At 42.8% G+C, this 20,547-nt stretch overlaps 1 protein-coding gene across 1 annotated transcript; it reads left to right on the top strand.

Annotated features, from left to right (window-relative positions):
* Positions 1–1,005: 1,005 nt before the first annotated feature.
* Positions 1,006–19,659, top strand: wnt2 (wingless-type MMTV integration site family member 2; the record flags this gene model as incomplete). The annotated part of the gene is made up of 5 exons (XM_083893145.1): positions 1,006–1,091; positions 3,056–3,276; positions 9,909–10,186; positions 10,630–10,894; positions 19,454–19,659. The coding sequence occupies 5 exons, from the start codon at positions 1,006–1,008 to the stop codon at positions 19,657–19,659; spliced, it is 1,056 nt and encodes a 351-aa protein (XP_083749271.1).
* Positions 19,660–20,547: the final 888 nt, after the last annotated feature.

Below are 20,547 nucleotides of genomic sequence, written 5' to 3'. Positions count from 1 at the left end.
CACCTTTACTCAATTAGAATCTGTTGTTTTTGCACACATACCAAGTAGTGATAGTGAATTTATCTCTAGGGGATGGGTGCCTTGCTCAGGGGCACTGCAACACTTGACCTTCCTAGGATGTGAGTCAGCAACCTTCCAGTTACCAGCCCAATTCTTTATCCTCTTGTCCGTGGACTGCACCCGCCATGTTGTATTTGGTAAGGGCACAAAAGCGCAGGTGTTTGAGCGCCACCTGTGGTTTATTTGTGCACCTCCATGTGAATACAGCACAAAATATGAAAAGCACAGGTTCTCATTTGAGGCAAATTTTTGCAATAAAAATGTAATTCTGCTTGATTAAAAGTACGTTTCTCCTCCTCTGAAGAGAATAAGGAAAGGTTACATGTGAATTTCCAGAGTAAACTCGTCCGTTATTGTCTATTATGTTTTTGTTTTTTTTCAAATGTGTTATTTGAATGAGAGCGAGTCAATATTCTTCGTATTTCCCTCTCGGCAGACAGTGACAGGCTGAAGTTGCTGCTGCAGGACAGAATAACCTCCCACAGCTGTGTGCGTCCCTGAACGCGTCGGTGCAGTCAGTGTCAGTGGAGTCTCCATGCGCTTGGAGCTCCGGTCTGGACGCGGGCCAGAGCCTGTCTGGTATCAAACCAGCCTGAACAGATACTCTCAGACATCTCATTTCTTCACCTCATTCCTGAGTCGGGACTCTGCCCACCCCTTGTGTAAAGCAATTTAAACCTGATAGGACATCATCTGCCTATCTCCTCTGAGAATCTCCTGTGGACTGTTACACAGCAGCAGCAGCAGCAGCAGCAGCACTGTGGAGTTTCTGAGCCACGCATGGCTTTTACGCGCAGACCCGCGTCCACGCACTGTCCACGCACTGTCCTGTGAGACGCGCTTTAATGAAAGTTTGAAGCGGTGACTTCTCTCCATGCTCCACATTTGACCCCGATCCGTGGAAATGCTCCGTCCAGATCCATAAAGGACCAACGACTGGTTAATATGAACTTAAAGCCAAGTGGAATATGTTTTTATTTGTCTGTAGCAATCTGCTGGCTGATGGCCGAGGAGGTCGATGCGTCCTGGTGGTGAGTAAATTTATCCAATTTCTTATTTTATTTACACATCTTTCGTCAATCTGCCACGTTTAAATAACTCTTCATATTAAGGGTAATTAGAGTTGTGTAATTTACTTATTTTATAGGAAAATTGCACGTTAATTAACATTAACATGGAAATAATATGCCAGATTATAGTCTTTGGTTAAATTACTGTTTACAAGTAAAACAACAACAAAACAAGAAATACATATATACTTTTGACAATATAACGCAATAGCCAAGGAAAACCAACATGTGCTCCAAAAGGTGAAAAAAAAACCTAGTTTCTAATCTGGCGATATTAATAATTATCGCGATAAAATGTGAGATAATTAAAGATGAAGTTTTGCTCCTGGCTCAAAGTTGAAGAAATCAATTCATTGTGGTTTTATATTAATTTATGGACACACATACAAACATTTCCCTAATTGTTATATTGTTATTGAATGAAATTATATATATTATAGCCACACATGTAAAAGTGGGTAACAATAAAAAAACAATAAAAAAGTGATTTTCTTGCCTCCTTTGTTAGATATAATATAAGAATAAATAAGCATCTGATTGTCTTCATTTGCTGTGTTTTCTCTGTTTAATGAATATCTGTGAAGTGAAGAGGCTTCACGCTGTGACTCTGAACATTACTATACAAACACTTTTCATGTGTGTACTCTCTCTGTGTGTATGTGTGTGTGTGTGTGTGTCTGTGTGTCTGTGTGTCTGCATGTGTTCCCGTCTCTAAGCAGTCTGTCATCATGCACTTGTGCAGGTACATGTGAGTGTGGACTTGTTAGGAGAGATTTCAACACTTTCTCTTTGCCTTGTTTCTTCAACGTTATTTACTCTGAGCGTGTGCCCCCGTGTTTTTAAAAAAAAAAGTCCAGCCAACGTGTTTCATTTATGCTGCAGCCGTACAGTGCAATATCAAATCAAATGTATGTATTAAGTAGAATACTTTAACAGACAGTTAATTTATCTACTCCTACTCAATTTGTATGGGTAATAATTCAATCATAATTATGGCAAATACTTTTCTTCAAACAGTGTTTTTAAAGTGTTTTAACACAGATCTGTGAAAGGTTTCTGTTGAACAAGAAGGTAAAGAATTAACTGTGACAGAAATAACATTATTGCCCTATCACCCTATTTGCTGCTAGTTTGGGCAAATTAACAACAACATTATTTGTTTGTCGATTTCTTCTTGCAAATAAATTGCTTACATTTTAAGGTCCAATGTGTGAGATTTAGTGACATCTAGTGGCTCACTCAAACGACGTAGCCCTCACGCGAAACATCTCAATGTGTCCATAAGTTGATGTTTCCATAGATACATGTGATGTGTTAAAGTATAACATATTTACTTTGTGAGACTGCACTCATCACGTTTTGTCTTTTCTGTCGGAGAAAACTGTAGAAACATGGTGGTGCCACCATCACAAAAGAGCCTCGTCTAAAATAATTATAAAAGTCTTCTTCTAAAGTTATGAAAACCCAAATATTGTCATTTAAAGCTATCACACACACTACTACAAACATACCTATATGAGTAGCATTTTCAGTAGAGGTGGGTCAAAATATCGATTTGGTGATATATCGTCATCTTTTCTTTGTGCAATACGATAATCGATATTTAACAGTCGCCGGGCATCACTCCTTCATGTCTGAAAGCTTCTACTTCATGAAAGCTACAATAAAAGATGCTCCATCCACGTTCAATACATAGACTTTATGCACTTTGTTCTCTATATTGTGAATAAATAGAGAAATCCTGCACTTTTAAATTTTCACAGACGTTTTGTTTCCTTGACAGATATCATGACTAGATTATTGATTATCGTATCGTGATATTATCGGTATCGTGGACCATGTATCGTGTATCATACTCGCGGTGAATAAAAACCTTCTAAATGTTGGAGAAAATTTCAGGTGTTCACCTCCTCTCTCCACCACAGGTACATGGGCACCCTGGGCTCTCAGGTCATGTGCGACAACATCCCCGGTCTTGTGAACAAGCAGCGCCAACTGTGCCGCCAACACCCCAGAGTGATGCAGGCCATCGGGGCCGGGATGAAGGACTGGATCTCAGAGTGCCAGCATCAGTTCCGCAGCCACCGCTGGAACTGCAACACCACCACCAGGGACCACAACCTGTTCGGACGCCTGCTGCTACGCAGTGAGTGGAGGATTTCTGTTATTTTGTCGTCTTATACCAGACTGAGACATGGACGCTCACTCTGGCTGCCAGCAGGGACAGAAGGAAAACATTTGTTTTTATTCACATAACCTTATACAATCAATGCTCACTAAAGTCTACAATATCTTAAAGGAGCCATATGTAAGAATGTGGCCAAAAAACGGTTACTACATTCAAACTCAAAATACCGAGGTCTTTTAGGTTTCGTTTTCTGACGTAACTGGCAACCCGTGGTTACTGGGCAGCTGAGACTCTACTGACTGCAATGATTGGTAGACGGCGGTAGGTGGCGCCACATGCCAAAACATGATTTCAAAACATAAACATGATTTGCAGTCTGCAAAATATTTTTTTTAATGCAAATATTTTGGCTGTGCTGTTGTTGTTGGTGAGTTCAGTTTGTTATATGAACATTATTCCTGAGTCTCTGTGACATATTAGGAGGATTTTATGGCCAGTTGATTTAAATTTATTACATAATGCACCTTTAAAAATGCATTCACTGCCGCTGTGAACTTTAAACGTAAAGTTTTTCACGTTTTCTTAACAGCTCACTCCCCACATCAAACTCCATAGAGAAAATCAGCTATTTTACATCATGGCACACAATGAGTTTTGCCTGCATCACTGAGTTCAAAAGTGTAATTTTGTGTCTTTTGTCTTTGAAATCCATCATTTGGTTGTGATGTAGTGACACAAACTTAACAAGTTAAGAAGAAGTGTCAGTAACAGGTAGCATCAACTCCAGTGTCTTCACATGCTTAAAAATGTTGATTTTCTCTATGGAGTTCGGTGCAGAAGTTAGTATCACAGAGACAACACCACCAGAATATTATATTTGTGTTTGTGTGTGTGTCTTGAGGTGATGTTGTGGTATTGTGCCGCTCCATGTTTCACCCCCTGCAGTGCTGTAAGTGAGATGCGGGGATGAGGTGCAGAAAGTGTGTGTACAAAGCATCTTCTTCATGACACACTGACCTCAGGTGATGTCAGGTGCCTCCAACACGACACAGCTACTAGAATCCCTGCTACTGTATACGCTGGCTTGTGTTTCCAGGTCATTGTAATGTTGGCAACCTTTTTTTTTTTTCAGTGGGGAGGGGGGGGGGCAGCAGCGTGAATCATGATATTATGTGTTACAGTACACTCATGTGTTTGCACTCACAAACATGTTTGACAACACGCCTGAAGTTAAAACAAACAAAGTGGTTGGTTTTAGAAAGTGTGATAGATTTACGGCAGAATCAAATTGTGCCTCTTCTTCACATACCACGTCTCTCTTTCTCTCCCTCTCTCTCTCAGGTTGGATCACATTCCGCACCTCGTCTCACTTTACAGTTGCACATTTATCATGTCAGTGCAGTCGACTGGTTTCTCCGTCAGTCTGTTCTTGTGCCGGGGGGGCGTCAGCGTTACTCTGTATTTAGTTACAGTGCCGGGTACAGATTTTGTGCTTATGTAAGGCAAATTTACACAACAGTGTGGACAACTTTGGGTTAGATGTTTAAGGATTTTTACACTCAAACGTCCATCGATTATTAGCTCGTAAAAAAATATTCAGTGGTTTCAACAACTCTTATCCAGTGGTTCTCAAACTTTTTAAACCAAGTAGCATCCGAGAAAATAGTTATACAAAAATTCAGTGGAGGCCACTTATTGGCCACTAAAAGAGTCATGAGTGCGTTGTCCGACACAAGAATCAAACCGAACAATGCCAAACTCTAGATGAGTTAAAAAAGATTTAAAGCTAGTTTTTTTTAGTAAGTTAAAGCTGGGGTAGGAAACAGCAGCGTTTGCTGGTCAGTGGAACAGTGGAAGCTTATTTCAAGCCCAGTTATTTATAGATAAATCAGCCCAACGTCCGTGCCCACCCACTGCTCCATTGACTCCCAGAGAAGCTGAGCTTCCCTGGAAGTGACATTTTTTTGCCGCATTTATTGTTTTTGCCTCACTCACCACAGTGAAGAAAAACAATTCCATGCTGTCTCATGGAGATCGATCGGAGCTGAGCTTCCGCTGGTTTGGTGTCAACATGCATTCTTATGACAGCGATATACAAATGAAATACTTTAGTTTTTTTTAAAGCTTAAAGCTCCCATAGACCGGAAGTTCCAATTAATGCTGTTTATTGCTGAGTATCTGCCCCATTACCTCGTTTATGAAGTCCTACATTTTCGAAACAAACAGTTCAGCCACTGCTGAGAACGCTGGGTTTTATTGTATTCTCGGGCTCTGCAAGCGCTCTGAAAAAGCCTGGACCCGTGACGTAAGGATTCCGTCTCCTCAACAGCAGATCGTCCTGCTCCAGGCACTAGTCCGGGCACATCCGGTTGCGTACATTGAACCACAGAAGAAGAATAACGTCCGTTGTGGAGGTGTTTCACTTGCGACAGTGTCTTCTGACTCTGGGTCTGACTCCGGGTCAAAGTCATAAAAGGGACTGCAGCAGAGAGTCGTGACGAAGCTATTTTTACATCGTTAAAACAATGTTTTGATAATGAGTAGCAGTGCATCCATCGTTCCAGAGGGGGGAGCAGGGCTTCTGAGAGCCGGTGTGCTGGTTACGTCACTTCCAGGTATTGACCAATCACAAGAGAGTTGTGAATGCTCTCGCTGACTGGCCAATCACAACACAGTTCTGTCTTCTGGGGGTGAGATTTCAGCCTGAAACTGCGCGACTGACGAGAGCTTCAGTGAGGAGAGATTTTCTACCGGCTCGGTTACAGCAACTCTGAGGTTTTTGACCATAAAAACAAGTTAATGTATGTAAGTAAACCTCCATAACTCACATATTATGTGCTATAGGACCACTCTACGGGAGCTTTAAAAATCTTGAAAACACGCTAATCTCCAACAAATAGCAATCTAAAATCTCAATATAAAATAGGAGTCTTTTTGTATTCTGTGCTCCGGTCATGCAGGAAGTACCGAACTAATCTTTTTAATTAACTGATTCGAATGAATCAGTACAACGAAAACAACTGCTTTTGCCATCACTAGTTTGTGTATCTGTGTTGCGTATGAAACAACGTCACCGCTGCTATGACAACCCCCGCTCACGTTGAGAAGGTGCTATGGTAATGGAAAATGACACAGAGCCCAGTTGTGTTAGAACTGTATAATGGAAAAGCCCCATTAGTCCACATTTTATATACAGTCTATGCTTCAGCTACTGATTCAGTGATCTAATTACTCTGCACTCAGCTCATTCACAAGAGGAATGGCCGAAATATCGACTCTTTCTAAATAGAGCTAATCTCTGTACTTTGTAGACGGGCCGTCGGTTTGTTAGCAGTGTTTATGCTCAGTGCAGAAGACGTGTGATGTATCGGCCATTTAGGAGGCCACAGAAGACGATGTCACGTTGAAATAATGAAGAAGCGAGTGCGGATGAGCGTTCCGTCAAATCTGATGTGTCACTGCGCGTCTCGGGAGCTAAAATCACTCTTGTTTCCACCGCGAGGACTTGTTATAACAGGTCATAATCTTTTTTATTGGACCTGACGGGCCTGATGTTCCTCTCCCATGCCCTGAGATTTAACCTGCGAGGCGGATCCTTTGACTTATTCTGTTTCATGTTGGGGCCTCTAATCAGCTGTGTGGTATTCAGACCTCCCACCCAGGCCCTGGCCGTGTCACACAACATTATCACGGCACACCGAGGCACAGTCAGGAGTTCCTTATTGTCAATGTCAGGAGGCTAATTTCAAATGATTACACGGGAGTTTTTCCTACCCCCCCCCCCCCAGCATTCTCCTGATTAACCTCATTAGTAACGCACAACTTAGCTGCTTAAGTCATTTGAACCAGAAGGTACATGCTGATATGTTTTCATCTAAAGTTTCCCCCACAAAACTAAATAATAATAAGAAACCAATAATTATCAATGAAGAGCAAAACTACAGAGTGATTGTTGAAAACTCTTGTTTCTGGCCGTTTGGATTTGGCACAGTGGGACACATTTTAGTAGGAATTAAGATGCATGTTTGTGTTCAGTTTCAGTGATACAAAGCAAATGTTTTTCAATTAAAAAAAGAAAGAACTTAAATGCAATTAGTTAAAAGCATTTTTTCTGTTTATTTTAACCGTAAAAGGGCCATAAAATGATCCTGTGAGTTTTTCCAGAATAACTTTCAATATCTGGCAGTTATTTACAATTTACTGCATGTTTCAATCGTGAATTAACAATTTAATATGAAGAAAAACAAAAGGTTTTATTGAGAAAAACTGTAGTTGTACACGAACACAATTTGTTTGAGTCTTTGTGTCAATGTCCAAAAAAATAGGCCCAAAAAATGGAAACTATGTACAGGCGTTGTTCAAACTCTCTCCTCTCTGGAGACAAAGACGCTGATTCAACGGCTTCTTGCAACAGCAGCTCGGGTGAAATTACCGTAAAAACAACCACACGTCGGTTTTGACTTGCAATTTCTCGGCTTTCAGAAACCATTGGAATTTTTCCGATAGCACGAACCGCCGCGGAATTACGGTAATGCGTGTCGCGCTTGCACAACCACAATACTGTAGTTTTTCAACGGTTTTGTCTCCATCTGTATAACAATTTTTGTTTTTTTTCAGTTAGTTAAAGCTGGGGTAGGAAACTGTGGCGTTTGCTGGTCAGTGAAACGGTGGAAGCTTATTTCAAGCCCAGTTGTTTATAGATAAATCAACCCAGCGTCCGTGCCCACCTACTGCTCCACTGACTCCCAGAGAAGCTGAGCTTCCCTGGAAGTGAAGTTTTTGCCGCATTTATCGTTGCCTCACTCACCACAGTGAAGAAAAACTATTGATAGATCGATTGGAGCTGAGCTTCCACTGGTTTGGTGTTAACATGCAGTCTTATGACAGCGTTATTCAAAGGAAATACTGTAGTTAAAAAATATATATATATATAATATTGTCATGAATCCTTAAACTCACATTAAATGCAATTATTCAAAATATAAAGAAACCAACATTTTTTGGGCGTCTTCATTTGGCTGAGGTTCAGTTCTCGTGTGAACTCATATCAGATATTACAGTTTTGGACATAATCAGATGTAAATGAAATTCACAAACTTACTTGCAGGTGCACGTCCTGATCGTGTCTGCAGGTGCTTGAATCGACGAGCTCCACAAACTGAAACAGAGAGAAAAATGAAAGAAAATACAGTGCAGAGAGATTCAACGACGTGACACTGTGCTTCAGATTTAACCTGATTTTTACAATGCGACATTATAGTTGTGGGCAGCTTTACATTCGCTATGTCGAACAATCTGCATCTTTCATTGCCTCTGACACACACACACACACACGCACACAGTCTTTGATCCCTCTCACATCTCTCCTCTGCTACATGGAGGGCAGAGATAAGAGCAGATATCAGGGCATTGCTGGTAAACCTAAGATGTTTATCCATCTTGGAGGTAGATGAAGGTGTGTGTTTTTCTTAATTCTAGTTCTTGCATGAAATAAAAGCCTCACAAACAAGAGTCATACAGGTAGCAGTTAGGGGCCAAACTTCTAAAAGATCGTGAGGAGTTTCTCATGGTTTTAAATTCTGCCATCGGGCCGGGGGCCAGATGGATATCGCGAGATGAAAGTGTCGTCAGATTGATAGAGTTGAAGTGATAGTTCAGGTTTTATGAAGCGATGTTGTGTGAGGTGCTGACACGATCAGCTGAGCTGTGCACACCATCTTTGCTGAGTCTGGCGTCAGGGAAACACACACACACACACACACACACACACACACACACACACACACACACACACACACACACACACACACACACACACACACACACACACACACACACACACACACACACACACACACACACACACACACACACACACACACACACACACACACACCAAAGTCCAGAGAGAAAATGTGTGATTTTACATCAAGGCATATAGGACTTGCTGGTCGAGCAGCTCCCATGTCCACATGAGCTTAAAATGCAGATTTTCACGATGGAGTTTGGTGCAAGAGTAGTTTACGAACTTCAGTCTCTATTTGCAGAAAATAAAGGCTTTTTAAAAGTGAGAAAAAGTGATGAACAAACACTTAAAGTATCATAATAATTATTATAAGATTTTATTAGGGGAGTCTTTAGTTCAGTAGCTGTTAATTCTTGTGTCTTGGACGAGTGTCTGTGTCTCAGGCTGGATCACACACACTGTTTGACGGGGTTTTAGCAGCAGGGCTCTGACCACAGTTCAGCTTTGACTTATAATGAATTGATGAAACGGTTATTGGATTAATTATAGGATGAAAATATTTTCCAAATCCTGGGTCGTGGGTCACAGGAGAATCCTTTTTTCCAAGCCTTTTACTTCAGATTTATTAAATAACGTGCATAAAATAAAGATTCATTTATCAAACATATATCTCTTAAAAGTGATATAAGGTGATAAATTATTTTGAAAAAATGGCAGTGAAAATGCACAATGTATAATTGTAAATTGGGTGATGATAGGTAGTCCCTAGATCTCTGTATTAAATATTTTGGAATACTTTAATCTATGATAAGGGGAACTGTTACCAGAGAGATTTTCATCACAAAAGACTTATATTCACCTTTTATCTTTAATCATCTTTATTTTTCTCTCTCTCTCCCCTCAGGCAGCCGAGAGGTCGCCTTCGTGTACGCCATCTCTTCGGCCGGTGTGGTTTACACGTTGGCGCGAGCCTGCAGCCAAGGGGAGCTGGACTCCTGCTCCTGCGATCCCACTAAGAAGGGCTCGTCGCGGGACTCTAAGGGGGCCTTCGACTGGGGCGGCTGCAGCGACCACGTGGAGCACGCCATGCGCTTCAGCCAGGCCTTCGTCGACGCCAAGGAGAAGAAGGAGAGGGACGCGCGGGCTCTCATGAACCTGCACAACAATCGAGCCGGCAGGAAGGTGAGGGGAACTGAGTCACCTGGGAGAAAAGAATCAAAAAAATAACCTGCAGTGAATCAAGAACAACTAGAAAAGCACTCAGAGAGCGCAGACCTCCGCCAAGGCAGCTACCAACATCATTGCACAAGGGTTTTCTAATCATCCAATAGCCTTCTAAAGCAATTAGCAAACACAATGTACCATTAGAACACTGGAAATGGGCCTCTATACACCTATGTTCATAAAAACCAGACGTTTGCAGCTAGAATAGTCGTTTACCACATTAACAATGTATAGAGTGTATTTATGATTCATTTAATGTTATATTCATTGACAAAAGTGCTTTTCCTTCAAATATAAGACAATTTCTAAGTGACCCCAAACTTTTGAACGGTAGTGCATTTTTGTTGTTATTGATCCACAATCAGATCAACACTTTCTTTCTCCCCTGTTTTCTTACACAGGCAGTGAAGCGCTTCATGACGCTGGAGTGTAAATGTCACGGCGTCAGCGGCTCGTGCAGCCTCCGCACCTGCTGGTTGGCCATGGCCGACTTCCGCCGCACCGGCGACCACCTGCGGAAACGCTACAACGGAGCAGCGCAGGTCGTCGTCAACCAGTACGGCACCGGGTTCACGGCGGCGCACGCACACTTCAAACGGCCCAGCAAGAACGACCTGGTGTACTTTGAGAACTCGCCGGATTATTGCATACGGGACCACGAGTCAGGTAAACATCTGTCATCCTTTGCCTTTAGCACAGACACGATCTGCCGTGCTGATGAAGCAGAGCTGTCAGACGGAATGAGATGGAATTAATTCACTTGAAACCGCAGACACACCCTGTGACAGATCCCTGAGAGGCTTTCAATTCTGTGTATATAGACCTGAAATGTCAGGCGTTATTTGGTTCCACCTGAGTTCAAACGACTCTAACACAGTTAACTCAGCTGTGCAAATGAACCAGACGAGAGTAGAGTTCAGTCTGAGAGGATGAGCGTGAACAGATGTGGTGCCTTGAGCAGTTTCTGATCAACGACATTCGGTGAAATGCTAACAAACAAAACACTGTTCAGTGTCTGATCTGATCAGAATTAGTGAGATTGATTGGTAAAAGTTTATATTAGGGTTTTTGGTGGTTGTGTGTAGACAGAGACATGGACTCTAAAATAATACAAACACTGTGCAACCTGGTTTTTTTTTAAGAAAATCAGCTCACTGTCAAAGTGCATCAGGGCAAATGGATCATTTCCTGAATTTCAAAAAAACATTAAAATTATTCCTTAAGAGGTTTGCAAAAAAATTCAACGGATCCTTGTTCAGGGCAATGCCGACTATTATGATGGTAAATTTCAAGTCATTCCGAGATTCTTTTTTTTGCTGCCTGCCTGGTGCAGCATGATAAATTAATTAAAAAATTAAAATTCCTCCAAAAATTTTGAAAATCAAGGATGCACACCATCAGGTCATGCTCAACCCATATCCAAAGTCTTAGGGCAATCTGACTAACGGTCAGCTAGATATGCCTGTCACAGAAAGACAGACAGACACATAGACGCAACTTGCTTTATAGATAGACGTTTGTCACTTTATCTCATTGTTTGACAGCATTTTCCAGCTGGAAACTAATGTCTTTAAATGGCTCACTCTCTTACACCAAACTCCATAGAGAAAAACAGCATTTTTATCTCACCGGGAAACATGAGAGTTTCTCGTTTACTGCTGTGTTGTTTGGTCAGTTTGTATCAATAAAGTAAATGTGAACAAAGAATTTCAACAACTCAAGTCATAAAATAACATTTCAACTCAGTAATGGACGCAGAAATGGATCAAAACCTCCTGCGTACCATGATGTAAAAAATCAGATTTTCCCTATGGACTTAGGTATTGCGATAAACATATTCTTCAGATATTGTAGATTTTCAGCACCACCACCCACCCCCAGGTTGTCTTCACAGTCAGTGACATCCTGTCATGTCTCCTAACTGTTGTTATTACAGAGCCAGTTGGGTTTGACGTCCTGCTTCTGTAGCTGTTGTAGCTGCAGTGTCAATCACAGTTCCAGCTGTGTGGTGATTAGTTACAGCTTTGTGTGTTTTTTCTGTGATTAAACTAAAAGCTCCTGACAGGAGACAGTAGGTGGTAAAGTGATCCTGGAGCTCCAGTGTGGGCTTCAGATACTCTTTCTTCTCTCAGAATAAGAGCTTCAGTACGACATTTAAAGTTGTAGTTGACTTTTTCTTTCAAGGAATGAATACATGATTAACAATGCACCAGACTGAGATTCATTTTAGGAAATAATTATATTGTTTTTTTTTTACTTTTTCAAAATGTACACTCACCAACTCAAGTGTCAGGAGTGGTGTCCAGTGAGGTCGTCTTCTGCTTTAGTCCAAGGACCATTCTCTGTAAAATCCAAGTTTCTGAAAAACTCTGACCATCCTGTCTGACTGCAACAACCATGCCACGTTCGATGACACGTTAAAGGGGCCATATGTTAGATATTGCAACTGCAGAAGCAATTTTCTGACAAATCCACAGCATGAAACATGAAAAAATCCCGAATAAACGTGAAAAAACAACAACAATTAGAATCAGAATCAGAAATGACAAGCATTTGGAGCAAAACTTCCTTAAAATTCAAACCTAAATATTTAATGAACATACTGGAACCAGGCTACGAAATGCCAAGCAGGTCACACTTTACTACAGAGGTGTTTCCTTCCATGATTGATAATGTTATTGGAGGTCAGAGGTCAGATTTAGTGACCTCAACAACAGATTGTTGGACCTTCAGAGCAACACAGACCCTCTCTTCTTTTTACACTTAGTTTAATGGTTACAATAAGGCCTTGGTGTGGTACATTACAAAACATGTAGACAATTGGACTTAAAAAACATTAAATGAGTTATCATGACATAAAACCAATGATCCAAGACTTAATTAGACAAAGTCTAAAAATGTCAGCTCCATCTGAGCTAAAACAGAGAGATTCGCTGTTATATAGATTAGGTTTAGCGTCTTTAAATCTTGTTTCTTCCTCATTCTGATGCTCTGTCTGAACTTCAGCAGATCCTCTTCTGCTGCCATGTGAGCGGCTGCGCTAACAAGACGTCGAACAGTTGTACAGTTACAATAAAGTGACAGGCGAGTGTGTACGTGACACAGCGAAAGAGAGAAGGAAAACAAATGTTTGTGTTTGAAAACTGGGAGAGAGAAAGCTAAGATAGACAGAGAGACAATGTGTGTGTGTGTGTGTGTGTGTGTGTGTGTGTGTGTGTGTGTGTGTGTGTGTGTCTCACAGAAGACGATTGCCTGCCAGGAAGCAGATGATCCGTGGCGATCGGGTGACGGCCAGTTTAAGAGCCATTACACACTTCTGTAGGCTGAAACCTTAGAGCTGCACACATCACTATAAATCACCTTGTTGGTAACACACACACACACACACTGCACAAACACACGCACGCACACACACACACAGGTTTGTGCAGCTATTGTTCTTAGGACACTGCATTGACTTGCATTCATTTATACAGCCTAGCAAAACGTATCTCGAACCTTACCCATCACATGAATCCCTATCTATCCCTAATCCATAACTAAAGCTTAATCCAATCCTAATCCTATAAACTATTTTTTTTTACCCTCAAAAAACCCTTTAAACTTGTCAGGACCACTCTAAATGTCCTCACAAGGTCAAAACGTCCTCCCAATCCACATGCTCACAGACACACACACACACACTCACACCTGAGGGCACAGATGTCCAGCCAAAGGAGACACACAACAGGGGGACAACACAATAGAACACACAAACTATGGGACGTTTGAAGTGCGTCTCCATGATCTGTCTCCGCCGTCCTTCATGACTGGAGACAGTAAACTCACACAGCGCCACCTACTGAACACACTGCTGTGAACTGTAGCTGTACATTTATGTTCACACACCACATTACGTGTTTTGTCTGTGTCCCAGTTCAACATCATGCGTCTTCCCTGTAATGTAAGGGTCAAACTAGTACTAATGATACAATCTAAGGACAATACGAATCGCAGGGGCCAAAACAGCCTATTGTCTATTGTCCTTCAGGTTGTTGTTATTATTCCTAGGTTATTCCTTAGGTTATTGTGCATAAAAACCCTTGAAACTTTGCACAGAGGTCAGGTCTGGTGAAAATATTGGCATGGGGCTATACAGCTATATACAGTATAGCTCCCCCTAAAGCGAAACGTGGACGGAGCAAGCCAAGATGAAGTTGCACTGAATTTTACAAAACTTGGTGGGAACTTGTAACGGCCCAAGACGAACAAAAAAGTAAATTGGGACCATGGCCTCAACTCAACAGGAAGTCGGCCATTTTGCGTTCCAATCTTGGCGATTATTTGAGCTTGTTTGGTAAAAACTCTGATTTTCTTTAGGGGCATTGGTGCAGGAGAGTGAGTTTTTTATTATATATATATATATATATTCTGTTGTCTCTGACTTTAATGACCCAATGATGAATTATTTAATAGACAACATAACGTTAAAGGTGACAGACTCAGGTCCTTTCCCCTCTCACCTCCTGATGCACTTCAAGGTCTCAGGGCCCCATTAGAGAAGAAGAAGAGGCCTCCTAGCAGACATGAAGGTTTTATGGACTGTGTACATGTAAGCAGTGTGAGGTAACACACTCACACTGGTACAAACCACAAACACACACACACACACATTTCATGAGAACCTGACTGTAAAGAGCAGCTCCCCTGGGACACACACAGAGAGACAGGCGAGTTCAATCGTTCTCAATCATGAGTCATGACACTGTACTGTACACCGAATCACACCGTGTCATTAGGGAGGCGTGAGTGTGTCTAAATTTTAGACATCCATTCATGGCCCCTCGCTCGGTCAGATAGTCGCTTTCCTCTTCCTCGTTTCCTCCGACAACGGTTTCCTCCGCTACTTTTTCATCGGCTCTTTTTACGCAATCACTGCCTCGATCTTATAGCCGGTATCTGTGTGTAGTGCCATGAAGCGATCCTTATTTCTCGTAACAGAAGACTTCCTGATGACCCCAGGTCATTGTTCCTGATCTTGCAAGGCTGGTTTTCCACTAAAGGACAGTAGGGGGAGTGGAGACAGCCCCACAATCGCACCGAAACAAGTTTAAACCTCAAGAAGTCCCTTAAAGGGACACTGTGTAGTATTTATGGGTTTATATGACCCAAAATCCACTTTTTTATACATATTATGTGCTCCTGCATTGTCTAGTCGCTGTATAATATTCTTTGTTTCATTTTCGTAGTGTTTCAAAAAGTCATGTAAAATAACATGGTCGCGGGCCGCGGTTGCATAGCCACTGTTAGCAGCGAGACGCCATGTTTCTACCGAAGCCTGTAAGGACAAACGCGAGAGAACAAATCAAGCGTCTCTTTAATTGTAGCGGAAGTCCCGCCTCCACTCTCTCTGCTTCGTCTGCTACGGCCGCGGTAGCTCGCCCTCTCCCTCTCAGCAGATGAGGACAACATTTGACCAGCTGCGGACACCGTAGCGCTCAGGGAAGGGAGGGGGTGAGCAGAGGAGCAGTTCTTTTTGTAAATTTCAGCCTCTCCTCTAGATTTCACTATAAACTACTTACTTCACCTTTAAGCGATTGGGAACGTGTCAAAATGTCCTCATAATGATGGGTTTGAACCCGACCTTGTCCTCACAGCCAGGTCACATTCGTCCACTAGAGTCCACATGACGTAAATATCGTCATCCAGACTCTACATCCAGAATCCTAGAACACTTCTAGTTTGATTCTCCCGCGAACTGTACACACACTTTCTAGTCCAGTCTTGTTTTGGGCCAAAAAGACAACAAAGAATATGTAACTATGGAAACGTGCACAACTCAGTGCTCAAATGGGAACAAAGAAATACAGATGAGGGCGAGTTACTGGTGAGAAATCCCCACTGCTGCTGCAAATGTTATATGAGTTGGATTCACCGACGCAGACCCATCGAACTTGTACACTCATGTGCATTGTGACCCGAAACCTAACAAACACACGCATTCTTGCATCTTAGCAAGCGACAATGCATACCAACCCCGACATAAAAACCAGGTCTTAACTTATAACAAGCGTGACAGAAGGTGAGGACCAGCCACAATAATGTCCTCACAAAGATACACATACACACACACGCACACACACAAAGCAAGAAATATGAGGCGCAACAATTGTTGAAATACACACTTTGAGTTATTCTCTCTTGTTCTTCCTCCCATCACAGTCACTGACAAACCTCTCGAAGACATGCAACCTTACTATCAATCATTACACACACACACAGACAGACAGACACACACAGACACACACACACACACAGGGCCTACAGAGATGTGAGACGGCCTCTCTCCGCCTCTTTAAAGTGTGAAATCAATTTCCCTGGGCACTGCTGAGGCTCAGGTGCTAAACTCATCTCTCGGCGCCCCCTCATCTTAATTCAATAAGCAGACGCCGAGAGAGAGCGAGGTCTTTGAGGAGGAGGACGACTCTGGCCGTGATGTCACCCCTAGCAGTGGCGGCGGCGCTGCATACCGCGGATGCTGTGCCAGAGAGGGGCGGGGCTTCAGGGTCGTGTCCAAACATATTACCTGGAGAGACACGCACGCACGCACGCACGCACGCACGCACGCGCGCGCACGCACGCACGCACACACACACACACACACACACACACACACAGAGCAGAATGTAAACAGCAGCAAATTCCAGAACAATGTTCGAGACAGTACTTGAAGTCAATGCATCATTTTTAATTTTTTTTTTTTACCTCTGAGCCTATATTTATACAGGAGAAGGCAGCTGAACACACACACGCTGTTCTTTCCGCTAACAGTGAGACACTAGCTACTACTGTTTTTAGCATCAGTCGTTCATCTGTATTTTTTTTAGTTGACGTTTAATCTGTGAAATTAATGTCTGAATTTGTCTGCTTTTAGTTTCGCCTGTTACGGTTCGGATTAGGGTTAGCGCAGTAGCACCAAAATTGCTAGCCCCGAAATGGTCCATTTTTGGCACCCTTCCCTTGAGGTAACAGTGTAAAAATTATACTAATGATCAAGGTTGGAGCTAGATTGGCTCCACCCACAACAGTCACCTGATTGTTTTCTCTTCAACGCCGGCACGTCTCTTCTCTAGCAAAGCTCGACGTCTTAGTGAGACATACAGGGAAACGAAAGAGCTGCTGGGGGCCTTCCTTTGTAGTCCGTTGCGTCGCATTCGATGTCGTCGTTTGTCGTCGCGCCACACGCGGCCCACTCCACACCTGTCAAATAAAGATTGCATCACTTAATCTCATGTTTTCTTTCTAACTTACATAACTGGTCAAAACTATAACCTTCTTAATGGAGATAATAGAGGTTCAAAATATAGAATAAATTAGTTAAAAACAGCAGCAGATGTTAGTTTTTGTTGTTCTCTCTATTTGTCACTGAACACATTTGCTGTTGTCAGGCGTGAGGATTATAATAGTCGCTCTTTTCGAGGCTGTTGTGTTGACTTTGCTCACAAGAAAACACAAATAAACACAGTCATGACCTCCGCACACTGAAGACGAGAGAGAGTCGTACACTCAGTGTGTGTGTGTGTGTGTGTGTGTGTGCTGTAAAATGAAGAGCTGATGAAGAGTGAGAGCGTGGGTCCTGACGGCTCCTATCATCAATCTCTCATCTCTCCGTCGTCTTAGCGTTCATCGTCTTACCCAGACGCCTCCTGTCTCATCTTCACTGTGCGGGCCACTCTCCCGCTGCTGCTCCCATTGGCTCCCCGTCGTCGGTAAACCCCTCTCTGATTGGACAAACGGGTGTCTCAAATTCTGCCGAGTCACATTCCTGGTGTCCGTCTTGCCCTGGAGCAAGGGTCACTTTTCAGGTGAGGCGGCGGTGAAAGACGCCTCTGAAATCCTGACTCGGAATGAATCTCACCTTTTTTTTTAGTCTGGAAGAATCACTGAGAGTGGAAACTATGTGAAGTATTCAGGAGGATTGAGTGGCAGTGGAGACGCTCAATTATCAAAACTCAGTTGACAAATAATTTAGTCATTTTGGACCTTTAAAATGACTTGGATGAAAGGAAACATTTAATTAATGTGACAAAGGAAGAAAAAGGTAGAAGAAATCTCGGCTTAGGCCCCGTCCCAATACCTCCCCTAACCATACATTTTTGCCCTAACCCTTAATTCTGTGTTCGCGTTTAGGGGGGGAGCAAGGGGAATTGCGATTTTGCCTTTAAAATCAACCCTCAAAATGTAGTGCGCTCTGATGCAGGCTTAAAACGGATTGGAAGATGAAATGACCCATGATGCTTTGCGAATTCAGCGAGCCGGCTGATTTTTTTCAACAAAGATGGCGGCCACATCTGCCGAGGAACAATTTTGTTGTAATATATTTCCGCAAATAAGCACGTTACAATGTCGAAACGTGTTGGAATATGTAAGTTTGATACACATCCAAAGGACCGTTGAGCTTTGAACACTAATGTCAGGAAATAAGTTACGATTTATGAAAGCAGCTAGCTAATTAGCTAGCTAGCGGCTATTTGCAGAGTGCCTCGAGAGCGTTTGCCCGTCATGTAGCTCTACATCAGATGTCAAATTGCCGGCCCGCGGGCCATATGCGACACCCCCACTTAATATTATGTTATAATGAAAACATGGCCAACAAACTCACTGTCTTTTAAACACATACTAAACAGGAAGTCAGCATTTTTGAGCAATGTTACCATTGTTGTCGGAAAAAGGTTTTGCGGATTCAAAACGGTGTGAACATGGCAACCCTTGGCGAAATTCAACAATTCACCACGATACTGGAATTGCCCTATAACTTTGGCATAGATTGAATTCCACCGAATTTCCGCGAAATTTGGCGGGAAGACCATGCATGGCATCAACTGAACAGGAAGTCGGCCTTTTTGAATTTGGCGATTTGCACCCTTCGTAAATGAGCAAGACAAGTTGACGAAAGTTGTTTTTTTTCCCCCACTTTTTGTTCTCTAGGCTGGCCCCCTATTGACCATACTAGCTGTTCATTGGCCCCCAGGTCATTTGACTTTGACACCCCTGCTCTACATGAATTGTCAGAATTGTCAACATGTGATGTAGATTAGCACGTTCGTTGCGTTCACTACGCTAGTTTTCATATAGTGGTGCCCCATAAACCAAGTGGAAATTTTAAGGTTAGGGTATTGGGACGGGGCCTTAGTATATGTGCGGCCTCTGTCTCTGCATCCTTTAAACCTCTCTGTCCATCTCCAGGTTCGATGGGGACAGGAGGACGCGTCTGTAACAGGACGTCCCGCGGAGTGGACGGCTGCGAGGTGATGTGCTGCGGCCGGGGCTACGACACGTCGCGGCTCAGCCGCACGTCCAAGTGCGAGTGCAAGTTCCACTGGTGCTGCGCAGTGCACTGCCGCGACTGCCACCAGCAGGTGGACGTGCACACGTGCAAAGGCCAGACGTGACGTTAACGTCGACAGTGGACTCTACCGAACAGTCACAAGGATAGTTGCATAGACTCCTCCCACCTCCATCACTGATCACCTGTCAATCAAACAGTAGCCGTCTGTCATCTCGTCTTTTAGCTGATGATCCAGCTTCTGCATCTGTAAGACGTAATAAGTCGCAGGTTTGTTCACATTGACAGATAAAATTTCACTTTCACATTAAAACCACATTTAGAGGTGGATTTAGATTTGATTCGGATCAGATTTCTACAGCGACACACAACGACGATGGCAAAAACCAGAGCACGGTACACAGTGAAGTTTACAGTCTTCTTTACACAATCAACGGCCGCTTTATTAGGTACACCTGTTCATGCAAATCACATGGCAGACACTCGTTTACTTGCTTTTAGAGACGTAGACAAGGCGACCTGCTGAAGAAGCCTCAGAGTCGGTAAGTGACTCTGAATGTGGCAGAAAACAGAACATTTGAAGATTTGTTGATGCCAGAGGTCAGAGGGGAATGATCTGGTTGGAAATGATGGAACGACAACAGTGTACGAAGAAAAGCGGGAACCACTGAGGTGCCCTGTGGACCTGATAAAGTGGCTGCTGCCAAGTTATACTTGTACTACACGGTTTTTAAACAACAACACAGTATAAACCCATGCAGATAACGTCGGTCATGTTGGACTCACAAATCGGACGTCATCACTTTAATCTGCCTGACAACATCTTTTAAGTGATGCTGCAGAGGCCAGAGGAGTTTTCACACCAGGAAACAGAAGCAGCACAATCTGATCTTCTGAGTAAGAGCCTCCGAGCTCTGACACACTGAAATGATACCCGACTGATTATATAATCTGTTATTTATAATGGCGTCACATCTGTTAAACAGAGACTCTG

This window comes from Microchirus variegatus (assembly GCF_963457635.1).
Source record: "Microchirus variegatus genome assembly, chromosome: 8".
Classification (NCBI taxonomy): domain Eukaryota; kingdom Metazoa; phylum Chordata; class Actinopteri; order Pleuronectiformes; family Soleidae; genus Microchirus; species Microchirus variegatus.
This window is presented reverse-complemented; position numbering and strand designations above follow the sequence as displayed.